The sequence below is a fragment of the Oratosquilla oratoria genome, unplaced genomic scaffold (genome assembly GCF_046742065.1).
Source record: "Oratosquilla oratoria isolate Oo_2021 unplaced genomic scaffold, ASM4674206v1 SCAFFOLD163, whole genome shotgun sequence".
NCBI classification, from domain to species: Eukaryota; Metazoa; Arthropoda; class Malacostraca; order Stomatopoda; family Squillidae; genus Oratosquilla; species Oratosquilla oratoria.
In genome coordinates this window covers 207,501-220,000 of record NW_027467517.1, presented here as the reverse complement: position 1 = coordinate 220,000, position 12,500 = coordinate 207,501, and the positions used below count along the sequence as shown (strand labels likewise).

At 39.2% G+C, this 12,500-nt stretch overlaps 2 protein-coding genes across 2 annotated transcripts; both read right to left on the bottom strand.

The window, feature by feature from the left end:
- Positions 1–7,123: 7,123 nt before the first annotated feature.
- Positions 7,124–10,791, bottom strand: LOC143022766 (zinc finger MYM-type protein 1-like). The gene is made up of 2 exons (XM_076181113.1): positions 10,018–10,791; positions 7,124–7,582 (listed from the first exon to the last, which is right to left on the bottom strand). Exons 1-2 carry the CDS (start codon positions 10,789–10,791, stop codon positions 7,124–7,126), a joined length of 1,233 nt encoding a protein of 410 aa, XP_076037228.1.
- Positions 10,792–10,798: 7 nt separating this feature from the next.
- On the bottom strand, positions 10,799–11,447 carry LOC143022765 (uncharacterized). Its single transcript, XM_076181112.1, has 2 exons — positions 11,039–11,447; positions 10,799–10,920 (listed from the first exon to the last, which is right to left on the bottom strand). The coding sequence occupies exons 1-2, from the start codon at positions 11,445–11,447 to the stop codon at positions 10,799–10,801; spliced, it is 531 nt and encodes a 176-aa protein (XP_076037227.1).
- Between the last annotated feature and the right edge of the window lie 1,053 nt (positions 11,448–12,500).

The window sequence follows — 12,500 nt, the reverse complement described above, 5'->3', positions numbered from 1 at the left end:
AGATTCATATATTCTAGTCGATTTTCGTATGATTTATTTTTGATATTTGGAATGAGTTTTGTGGCTCGCCGTTGTACTTTTTCCGATGTGTTAATGTCTTTAATGAGATTCGGTGACCATACGGAAACAGCATATTCCAAATGTGGACGAACTCACGACTTAATATAATTTGTTAATGAGTGATGGACTTTTGAAGTCAGAAGATCGCTCAATCAGTCCTAGAATCTTATTTGCTTTCTCAGAGGCTGAAATACACTGCTTGGGTGATTTGAGATCGTTACTGATAATTACGCCGAGATCTTTTTCACTATTCTCTTTTGTTAACGAATTTCCAAATAACTTGTAATCGTACCTACTGTTATTTTTGCCAATGTGCATTACCTTGCATTTACTTGTGTTAATTTCATTAGCCACTTTTCAGACCATTGCTGTAATCTATCTAAATCTTCTTGAATATCTAACTGATTTAAGTGATTATTTGCCATTCCGCACATTTTTGTATCATCAGCAAATTTGGAAACCGTAGATTTTAGTCCATGGTCTATATCATTTATATATATTATGAATAGAAGTGGCCCAAGAACGGAACCCTGAGGAACTCCACTTGTGATATTTTCCATCTAGAAGTTTTTCCATTTAAAACAACTCTCTATTTTCGATCATTCAACCAATTACCAGTCCAACTTAATAGGGTACCACTTATTCCGTGTGAAGCTAATTTATTAAGTAGTCTTTCGTGGGGGACGGTATCAAAAGCTTTTGCAAAGTCTAAATATATTAAATCTATATTGTTTCTTTTGTCATAACTCGAGATAACTGTGTTGTAGAATTCGAGTAAGTTAGTCACGCAAGAACGTTTCCGTCTGAAACCATACTGGCTATCATTTATCAGACGGTTACTTTCTAAATGATGTTCGATAGCATCTCTGATGATAGTTTCCATTATTTTTCCTACGATTGAAGTCCAACTTATATGCCTATAGATATTAGGTTTCTTTTTGTTACCCTTTTTGAATATAGGAGTAACGTTAGCTAGCTTCCATTCTCTTGGGACATCTCCGGATATGATGGATTTCTTGAAAATAATTTCTAATGGAACAACAATCTCATTTTTCATTTCCTTTCAGATTCTTGGATGCCAACCGTCAGGCCCTGGTGTTTTATTAACTTTGAGTTTATCTATACACCTTTTAATTTTTTCTTTTGTTATATTTACCGTAGTGAGTAAGTTTACCCTAGACTTTTCACAGGTTTCAGTTTGGAGCTCACTTTGAGGTGTTTCGTTTAGGAATACCGAGCTAAAATAATTTTTTAGAATATTACACATACCTTCATTTGAATATTCAAGTTGACCGTCAGCAGATAATAGTGAACCAATGTGATTCCTAACAACCTTTTTATCTCTAATGTAACTATAGAATTCTTTGGGATTCTCTTTGGATTTATTAGCGATTTTCATTACGTATTGTCGTTTTCTTTTTTTTTATCGTATTTTTTAAATGTCTCTGTATTGATACATAACTTTCATAGTCATTAGATGCACCCGAGCACTTATATTTCTTATAAGCCTGTCTCTTTTTATCAATATTTTCTTCAGTTTCTTTGTCGAGCCACTTTGGGAGAGCCTGATTTGGGGGACGTCTGTCCTTAAAAGGAATGTAAGTATGAATCATCTTAGTGAGCGTATTATGAAATATTTCCCACATCTGATCTACAGGTCTTTCGCTTAATTTTGCCTCCCAATCTGTAAGCTGAAGCTCCTGACGTAGTCCTATGAACTGAGCTTTACTGAAATCGGGTATTTTAGAAACACAAGTATCTATTCTAATTTTTTTTTAGGAGTTTGAATCTCTAAGTTGCGATCGCTATTTGCAACAGTTTCACCGACTTCTACATCAGTTACCATGCTTTCGCGGCTAGTGATCAATAGATCGAGTATATTTCCATATCTTGTGGGCTCTTTTACATGCTGAACTAAGTAATTGTCACCAAGAAAATCAATCAAGCGACTACCTACATGGCCATGTTCAAGGGTAAACCAATCAATGTCAGTAAAATTGAAATAATCCATTATCAATAAATCCCGGTTGTAGAAACTAGATAGTTCTTGAAATAACAGTTTGTCGTCTGCTAATTATAATGTCTTTGGCCTATATATTACACCTACATTCATTTTTTGTCCATTTGTTTGGGTTAGCTCAACTCACAAATTATCATATGCATCCTGTTTCACTTTCTCTAAAACACAAGCATGGACATTGTTTTTAACGTACAACAGAACACCCCCACCTTTCTTGTGGTTTCTATCCTGATGAAAGTGTTTAAATCCCGCAATATTAAATTCAGCTTCGAACTCTTTACCATTTAACCATGTCTCGGTTATTCCTATCATATCGAGGTTTTCGCATTTGACATACGCCTGTATTTCTTGAAATTTGTTCCTAATACTACTAAAGTACATGCTTTTAAGAAACTCGTGATTATTTCTTTTTGACACGTTTTGAGTTTCAATATCATGTCTTACATTATAATTTTGTTTTTCATTAACAGCTTGCTCTATATAATTATTTGGTCCTTCATTGACATTCAATGCCTCATTAACATTTCTCCTATCAAAATTAACATTTCCCCCATCACGGACATCTGGTCGCTCACGGTCATTCGATCTCTTTTGTACACTTTGTCCCCCTACGTCACCGCGATTCACACTGGCCTCCCGTCATTCATTGACATTCTGTCCGGCATCCCTTCCTAAAATTATATTATGTCCTCCAGTGACAATATATTCTACCATGATATTTTTTCCTCCACTACAATTACATCCCATCGTGATCTTTTGTCTTCCACTGTCATTACATCCCATCGTGATATTTTGGCCTTCATTGACATTCTGTCCGGAATCCCTTCCTAAAATTATATTTTGTCCTCCACTGACGTTATATCCTACCGTGATATTTTCTCCAGTATCATTACATCCCATCGTGATATTTTGTCCTCCATTATCATTACATCCTATAGTGATATTTTGTCCTCCACTGTCATTACATCCCATCGTGACATTTTGTCCTTTGACATTACATCTTAATGTAACATTTCGTCCTCTACCAACATTATGTCCTAAAATTATATTTTGTCCTATACTGGCATATTGTTCTACATTAATGCTATACTCTACTCTGTTTTCCCAAGTACAATCCATTTGCCCTTCCCTTTGGGCTTCTGGCCCAAAAAAGGAACTAGTTCATTACAAACTCCCACAATGAGGTTTGTAAGAACATCTTTGCCTGTGCGGGTAAGGTGGATCCCATCAGAAGCGTGAAGGTCATGGCGCCTAGAAAAGAGATAGCAAGTATCAAGAAAGTGGTATCCCAATTGTGTGCACAACTGCGATATCCTATCATTGATCCCTATGGCTATACTATTCCAAAACGAGCCTGCGTAGATCCTCGGGAGTATCCCACAGACTACGTGACGGCTCCCACGTTCCTTCATCTCCTGAAGGAGGACCCTGTAATTCCGAACAAATTCCTCTGATCTCACCATACCTACATCGTTACTTACCGTATGAACAACCGTAACCGTGTTCGTCCGTCCTTGCTCCCTGATGGACTGGGTAAAATCGGCGGTCCCACGGCCCGATTGACATACAAGCTTGCAACGTCGTTGAGTCTTCCGCTGCAGGATGTCGTCATAGCCTCACACCATGGAGTCCCCCACCACCAAGAACTCCTGATTTTCAGCCACTTCATCCTCCAGCAGATTAAAACGATTGGCTAGAGCCAACGGTTGCTCTACAGGGCACACGCATACCAAACGCGGGCTCGACAAACAGGACCTCGCGGAGCGCCACTCGCTCACGGCAGTGACAGAAGGGGAAGAAGTGGAACGCTTTTTGGGTTGTGGGGAGGGTTTACTCTTCTCACAGAGCGCACTCCTGAGAAGACGAATTTCCTCCTCACACATCCTGAGACAGTCCTCCAGGCTCACACAACCTTCACATGCCATTATATATATGTATATATGCAGACAGATCACTAAAGTAACACGTTGTCACGTGGGTCACGTGACGAGCTTGGAGGACTGTCGGCGCGGACGTTTCGTCCCCCGCTGACCACGTGATTCGGCCCGTGATGGAGCTTGGAGCTTGGTGCTGGTCAGCGAGCACACCTGACCCAGGCCGGACGAACGTGAGGTCATGCTTGGCTTCCAGTGCTGCCAACTGTCCCAAGTACGAGGTCACTACTACTGCTGTGCGCATGCGCAGATCGCCACCACCCACTCTCCCTCACCCTCCCGGATGTACAAGAGGGAAGGGCATGGAGATGGACGAGGACACTTCACGGCCGTCTGCCGTTGAGGGTGGACCCCCCCCCCTCCCCTCCCAGTTCCACGGAGGGAGGGCACAAGGACGCAGGAGATCACGAGGAGATAGAGTCGTAGGACACACTTCACGGTCGTCTGCCGTTGAGGGTTGGACCCCCCCCCCCACCTCCCCTCCCAGTTCCACGGAGGGAGGGCACCAGGACGCAGGAGATCACGAGGAGAGAAATAGAGCCGTAGGAGAATTCACGGCCGCTCGCCGTTGAGGGCGGACCCCCCCCTCCCCTCCCAGTTCTACATAGGAAGGGCACCGCCTGAAGGAGATCACGAGAAGGAGATCGTCGGAGCAGGAGACCAAGGAGGAGACGTGCGCCCGTCCAAGGAGGACATAGGGGACTCGTCGGGAAGGAGATCACGAGGAGACGTGCGCCCGTCCAAGGAGGACACAAGGGGACTCGTCAGGAGAAATCGACGCTCGAGAATTCATCCTCGCGCCCTAAGAGCCGAAGATAATTCCTTCTTTTTATCTGCACTGAAGATGTAATTATACGAAAGTGCTCTGATTTGTTAGTTTACTTTTCCTAGTGGTTACTTACGCATATATATATATATATATATATATATATATATATGTATATATATATATATACACACACACATATATATATATATATATTTGCTGAAACCACTTGGAAAATAAAAGAAATGAATACTGAACGTTTTCGTCTATTCAAGACATCATCTTTGTACACTGATGATGTCTTGAATAGACGAAAACGTTCGGTTTTCATTTCTTTTATTTTCAAAGTGGTTTTGTGCAAGTATTGTTGTCACGTGTGCTTAGTGATTTTTTGCATATATATGTATGTACACACACACACACACACACACACACACACACACACACACACACACACACACATATATATATATATATATATATATATATATATATATTTATATATGTGTGTGTGTGTGTGTGTGTGTGATGTGTGTGTGTGTGTGTGTGTGTGTGTGTGTGTGTGTGTGTGTGTGTGTGTGTGTGTGTGTGTGTATCAACAACCACAATACACTTTAGTTCTAAGCCATCAACATCGGGAGATCCAATGGAGGCCACATGCAGAAATTGAAATGCGGTACTTCTGAAGACTTGAACTCAGTGATCACATGACAAGTGTCGTAGTAACTTACCAACTACGGTATCAAGAGATATATTTCTTGATAGTGAAGTTGGTAGGTTACTATGACACTTGTCATGTGATCGCTGAGTTCGAGTCCTCGGCTGTACCGCATTTCAATTTCTGCATGTGGCCTCGATTGGATCTCCCGATGTTGATGGCTTAGAATTAAAGTGTATTGTGGTTGTTAAAATGTATCTCTAATCACTCCCACCGAGTGTTCTCACTTGAGTCGTAAAAGGCGACAAAATTGGACGGGGATAGGACTAGACTAAAAGGCCCAAAGGGGATATAAAAAAAATCATAAGAGGATCTGGGAGGAGTTTTCCGACCAGAATCCTATACTAGTATGTGAAGAGATAGGTAAGCGTATGGTGGAGTGGAAGGAGTTTTTTTTTTTTTTCAAGGTTAATGTGGATGAAGGTGAAACTAGGAAAGGAAATGTGGGTCTTTGTAAATGCATATGGGCCTGCTAGTGAGAAGAGTGTAGAGGAAAGGGAGGTTTTTGGATAGATTTAAATGAGTGCATAGAGGGTTTAGTGAGAAATGTCAATGTAATGGTACTGGGGAATCTCAATGGTAGGGTAGAACCAATAGACGGAGTGGTTGGGAAGTGTTAAGTTCCAGAAAAAAAAATTGTAGTGGAGAGATAATGGTGGAGATGTGTCTAGAAAGAGAGTTGATGATAACATACACAGTGTTTAGGGAAAAAAACAAGCATAAGTACACATGGGACAGGGAGGTGGGTGGAAGGGTGGTAGAAAGGGCTTTGATAAACTATACAGTGGTAACCGGGAGAAGAATAGGAAGAGTTTTGGATATACATGTTCTAAAGGAAGAGAATGGGGAAATATAAAATAATTTTTGGTAGAACGTAAGTTGAGAGTAGAGGATAGATGGAGAAAGAGGAAAAGGACAGAAGGTAAGTAGGTGCTTAGAGTAAACTGCTTAAATGAGAAAGAAAAGTAGAAGGAGTACATGAAGAGGCTGAGAGAGGAGTGGAATGGAGTGAAGGATAGAGTAGAACTAGGAGTGGAGGAGGAATGGGGATGTTTCAAGGAGGAAATGACAAGATGTGCAAAGATAGTGTGTGCAACAAGGAGGACGGGAGGAAATAGAAGGAAGGGTAGTAAATGGTGGGATAATGAAGCAAAGAAGGCTGGAGAAGAAAAGATACAAGCATTCACAGGTTGGTTACAAAATAGGACGAGAGAATCATATGAGAGGTACAGACAGGGCCGTTTCTAGTTCATCAGGCGCCCCAGGCAAGAATTCGTTTTGGCGCCGCCCCCTCCCTCCCTCCTTCCCCCCTCCGGGCTGGAAATAATAACCTAAACAATTTCGAACACAATTAGCATCACAAGTTCCACAACAAAAACAACATACTTTATAAATAAATCATCTTCACGTATATGCATACACAACAAGGAAAAGTATAGACTCAAAAGTATACTAACGATTTTTGTAAAATTTAATAGAATAACACCATTATACATTTTTATTGCAGATCCTACCTAAGATAAACTGAAAAGGTAATCTTGCCAATCTAAAACCATAGAACTCAATGCATATATGTTGAGGTCTATGCTAAAACTATTTGATAAAAGTTTTCACTTTTTCCATATTTAAAACCTGACTCTTCTTGACTTCCTTGCAGCAAAATCATCTATAGTGTCATCATACGAAACCTGTTTGGATATTTCTCTATCAATACTATTTATTGCCAGCCCATTTAGGCGCTCCTGTGACATAACAGACCTTAAATATGTTTTAATGAGCTTAAGTTTAGAGAAGCTTCTCTCTGCATATGCCACAGTCACAGGTGTAGTGACAGCAATTCTTAATGCCACCCACATGTTTAGATAGATCTCTTTCAGGCCTTTCTCCTCCAGAAAAACAAGAAGGTCTAATGTTGTCATATTTTGTTTTGGCCATTGTTTTGGAAATGACTGCATCTCTACAATCAGTTCATCATAATTTAAGTCAGCCTGATCCCCAAATGTGAGCGTATTACACAAATCTTTTGCCTGCTTTTCTAGCTCACTAGCTGGCAGATCAGGGAAGTTTATGAGAACACTGAATTTCTTTGCAACATCACAAAGGATTACAAAGGCGGAGCATGCCGACAGGAGACCTTTTGATCCATATCTAGGTCGGATGCGAAAAAAAAAACATATTAATAATAAAATCATAAATAAAAACTATAATAATGTAAATAACAAATAAAATACATAAATAAAATGCATAGGTATAGTTAAATAATAAACAAACAGGTAAATAGTAAATGATAATAAATTGACATATAACTAATAATAAATGAAAATCAGACAGACAAATGATAAAAAAATATATATATATATACGATAAATTATAATCATTACAGCATCTTACTTAGGTATTTATCTAAATGATTCTTAAAGCTTCGAACTGAACTACATTGCACTACCTGTGCAGGAAGTTTATTCCATTCATTAACTACACGGTTGGCAAAGTTGTTTCTACCTACTTCCAACTTGAATCTATTTCCGGACAGTTTGAGACCATTGTTTCTTGTCTGATTCTCATTCAATGTGAAAATTTGGTCACTTTTGATGTTGTCAATTCCCTTTAGCATTCTAAAGACCTGTATCAAGTCACCTCTGAGTCTACGTTTTTTTAGGGAAAACAGATTCATATGTTTTAGTCGATTTTCGTATGATTTATTTTTGATATTTGGAATGAGTTTTGTGGCTCGCCGTTGTACTTTTTCCAGTCTGTCAATGTCTTTAATGAGATTCGGTGACCATACGGAAACAGCATATTCCAAATGTGGACGAACTAACGATTTATATAGCTTGTTAATGAGTGATGGACTTTTGAAATCAAAAGATCGCGCAATTAGTCCCAGAATCTTATTTGCTTTCTCAGAGGCTGAAATACACTGCTTGGATGATTTGAGATCGTTACTGATAATTACGCCGAGATCTTTTTCACTATCCACTTTTGTTAACAATTTTCCAAATAACTTGTAATCGTACTTACTGTTATTTTTACCTATGTGCATTACCTTGCATTTACTTGTGTTAAATTTCATTAGCCACTTTTCAGACCATTGCTGTAATTGATCTAAATCTTCTTGAATATCTAATTGGTTTGAGTGATCATTTGCCACTCCGCATAGTTTTGTATCATCAGCCAATTTGGAAACAGTAGATTTTAGTCCATGGTCTATATAATTTATATATACTATGAATAGAAGTGGCCCAAGAACGGAACCCTGAGGAACTCCACTTGTAACATTTTTCCATCTAGAAGTTTTTCCATTTAAAACAACTCTCTGTTTTCGACCATCCAACCAATTACTAGTCCAATCTAATAGGCTACCACTTATTCCGTGTAAAGCTAATTTAGTAAGTAGTCTTTCGTGTGGGACGGTATCAAAAGCTTTTGCAAAGTCTAGATATATTAAATCTATATTGTTTCTTTTGTCATAATTCGAGATAACTGTGTTGTAGAATTCGAGTAAGTTAGTCACGCAAGAGCGTTTCCGTCTGAAACCATGCTGGCTATCATTTATCAAACGGTTACTTTCTAAATGATGTTCGATAGCATCTCTGATGATAGTTTCCATTATTTTTCCTACGATTGAAGTCAAACTTAGAGGCATATAGATATTTGACTTCTTTTTGTCACCTTTTCTGAATATGGGAGTAACGTTAGCTAGCTTGCATTCTCTTGGGACATCTCCGGATATGATGGATTTCTTGAAAATAATTTCTAATGGAACAACAATCTCATTTTTCATTTCCTTTAAGATTCTTGGACGCCAACCGTCAGGCCCTGGTGTTTTATTAACTTTGAGTTTGTCTATACACCTTTTAATTTTTTCTTTTGTTATATTTACCGTAGTGAGTAAGTTTACCCCAGACTTTTCACAGGTTTCAGATTGGAATTCACTTTGAGGTGTTTCGTTTACGAATACCGAGCTAAAATAATTGTTTAAGATATTACACATTCCTTCATTTGAATATTCAAGTTGACCGTCAGCAGATAATAGTGGACCAATGTGATTCCTAACAACCTTTTTATCTCTAATGTAACTATAGAATTCCTTGGGATTCTCTTTGGATTTATCAGCGATGTTCATTTCGTATTGTCGTTTTCTTTTTCTTATTGTCTTTTTTAAATCTCTCTGTATTGATACATAACTTTCATAGTCATTAGATGCACCCGAGCACGTATATTTCTTATAAGCCTGTCTCTTTTTAGCAATACTTTTTTCAGTTTCTTTGTCGAGCCACTTTGGGCGAGCCTGATTTGGGGGGCGTCTGTCCTTAAATGGAATGTAAGTTTGAATCATCTTAGTGAGCGTATTTTGAAATATTTTCCACATCTGATCTACAGGTCTTTCGTTTAATTTTGCCTCCCAATCTGTAAGCTGAAGCTCCTGACGTAGTCCTATGAACTGAGCTTTACTTAAATCGGGTATTTTAGAAACACAAGTATCTATTCTAAAATTGATTTGGAGTTTGAATCTAACTAAGTTGTGATCACTCATCATTCCAGTTCTTTCTCTCAGAGATTCAATGGCCACATCCACAACTACATTGAAAAATGAAAACTCCATTTTCTTCAAGGCATCGGTAATAGGTTCATCAAAGGCCTCATAAGAGAACTGCCTTTTAGTAGTTCTTAGTCTTTTCTGCTTTAGTGCAGCTTCCACATTCATCTCTTCACACACATCTTTGGCAGATGTCTGGGCATCAGCAAACCCAGTGTCTCTGTAGTTAACATGGGAGGTTTCATCCTTCTTGAGAATGTCAACAACTACATCCAGATGCATGCATTGTGATTGCAGTAGTTTATTCACAGTTTGAACTTTTCTAAGGATATCATACCACACCACCGTACGAATAGAGAACCGGTATGATCCCACCTCTTCTACTAAGGCTTGTACTTCAATTTTAATAGCTGGATCTGCAGTGCTTGCTCTCACCTCTAAAAGAGCTTCTCTCACTTTTGCAGCCTGGAATCTTACAACCTCAACACTGTTGATTCGACTCTCCCACCGTGTGTCTGCCCAGGATTTCAAAGTTATGTCCACATGTTTTTTTAGGGTCGACCACCTTTGAGTGGAGGCAGAAAAGAGATTAAATAGTTTTTGCAGGTAGCCAAAGTAGCCAGTTGCATCTGAGGAGCTCTTTGCTGCATCACACACAACCAGATTAACAGTGTGTGCTCCACATGGCACAAATAAAGATCTGGGGTTTAACTGGAGAAGTCTAGCCTGAACTCCCTTGTTTTTTCCTTTCATATTTGCCCTATTGTTTATTCTCCTTAAGTTTTTTGAAGATGAGTGTTGAGAGGCCTTCTCCTGTTGTCTGCTCGGCCTCAAGGAACCCCATAAAATATTCCTTAATTTGTGCAGTGCCTTCAGCTGCAACTATTCGAATTATCACAGATAATTGCTCCTTGTGACTTAAATCTGTAGTGCAATCTAAAATAATTGAAAAGTATTTGGACTCTAATTTTGGTCACCATGCACTCCACAACCTTCTCACTGATGCAGTCAATAAGCTCATTTTGAATAATATTGCCAAGGTAGGATGTAGGACTGGCACCTCCTTGCACCCTCGCAATATGTTCTTTGAGAACAGGGTCAAACTGAGCCATGAGTTCAACTTCTTTCAGAAAGTTCCCATTATTGGGCTGGTAAAGTGTCTCTGTGGACCCTCTGAGAGGAACATTTCGTTCTGCCAGACTATGAATTATAGCCACGAACCTGGTAAGTACCTCTCGCCACCTTCGCCGTTCAGTGTTTATTAGTGCCAGCTCAACTTTGTCAATTGTTTGCCCCTTTTTAATACGGCTCTCCAGTTCTTTCCATGACCCCATATTCTTTGTATGCTCTGGACTGTTCTCATGCATTTTGAGTGTGTCACTACAGTTTTTTCCAGTCATTAAAGCCATCTCTGCTTAATCTAAATGTTTTCTGGGAAAAGAGTTTGGGTCCATATTGAGTCCATAAGTTAGCCAAATTCGACCGAAAACCGGCTAAAATGTGAAATGTGCTTTCAAACATTAAACATCGTTGTACTTGTATATATCTATTTATTTGAATTATTCACGTAAAAAAATACTTGTCTCTCGTTTATTTATATATTAATTTTGGATGGCAATTTGCCCCCCCCCCCCAAGCAAATGGTGTCCCAGGCGATCGCCTGTGTCGCCTGTGCCTAGAAACGGCCCTTGGTACAGAGACAAGAGAAGAAAAGTAAAGCATATGATAAAGAAGGCAAAGGGGAGAGCAGATGTGAAATGAGATAAGAGTATTACAATTTTTTTTTATTAAAGTAATGAAAAGAGGTGTTGGTAAGAAATTAAGAGAGGAAGAGGAGGCGAATCAAGTAGAGAAGAAAAGGTATAAGGTGAAGATGGAGAGATGATAATGGAAGAGAAAGCAGTAAGATGAAGATGGGGAGAGTACTTTAGGGAACTGTTAAATGTGAAGGAGAATATGAAGGGAAAGGTAGTTGCAATGGGAAGCGCTAAGAGAATGACTGTGATGAGTGAGGAAAATGGGAGATAAATAAGGAAAAATGAGGTGAAAGCAGTTATTGAAATGATGAGATCAGGTAAGGCACCTGGGTTGGATGGGTGACATGCGGAGTGTCTTATAAAGGAGGTACAGTGATGGTGGATTGGCTGGTGCGGTTGTTTAATGTTTGTCTAAGAGAGGGTCGAGTCCCGAAGGACTGGAGGAGTGCCTGTGTAGTTCCACTTTACAAGGGAAAAAGGAAAAAGTGTGAGTGTAGTAGTTTCAGAGGGATCAGTTTGTTGAGTGTAGTTGTGAAGGTTTATGGGAGGCTTCTGATTGAGAGGATTAGGAGAGGAACAGAGGGAGTAATTGGTAAAGAGCATTGTAGGTTTGGGATAGGTAGTTATATCAAAACTAACTAGTTTAAAATCATAACCAATTTCTAGATTATTCAAATAATTAATGAAATCAACATTATTGTGACA

Coding starts and splice junctions, on each gene's coding strand:
- LOC143022765 (XM_076181112.1), bottom strand. CDS start 11,447: ATGGCTTTAATGACTGGAAAAAACTGTAGTGACACACTCAAAATGCAT. Junction 10,921..11,038: donor TGAGCTTATTGACTGCATCA/GTGAGAAGGTTG, acceptor TAATTCGAATAG/TTGCAGCTGAAGGCACTGCA.
- LOC143022766 (XM_076181113.1), bottom strand. CDS start 10,791: ATGAAAGGAAAAAACAAGGGAGTTCAGGCTAGACTTCTCCAGTTAAAC. Junction 7,583..10,017: donor TGATGAGTGATCACAACTTA/GTTAGATTCAAA, acceptor GATGTTGCAAAG/AAATTCAGTGTTCTCATAAA.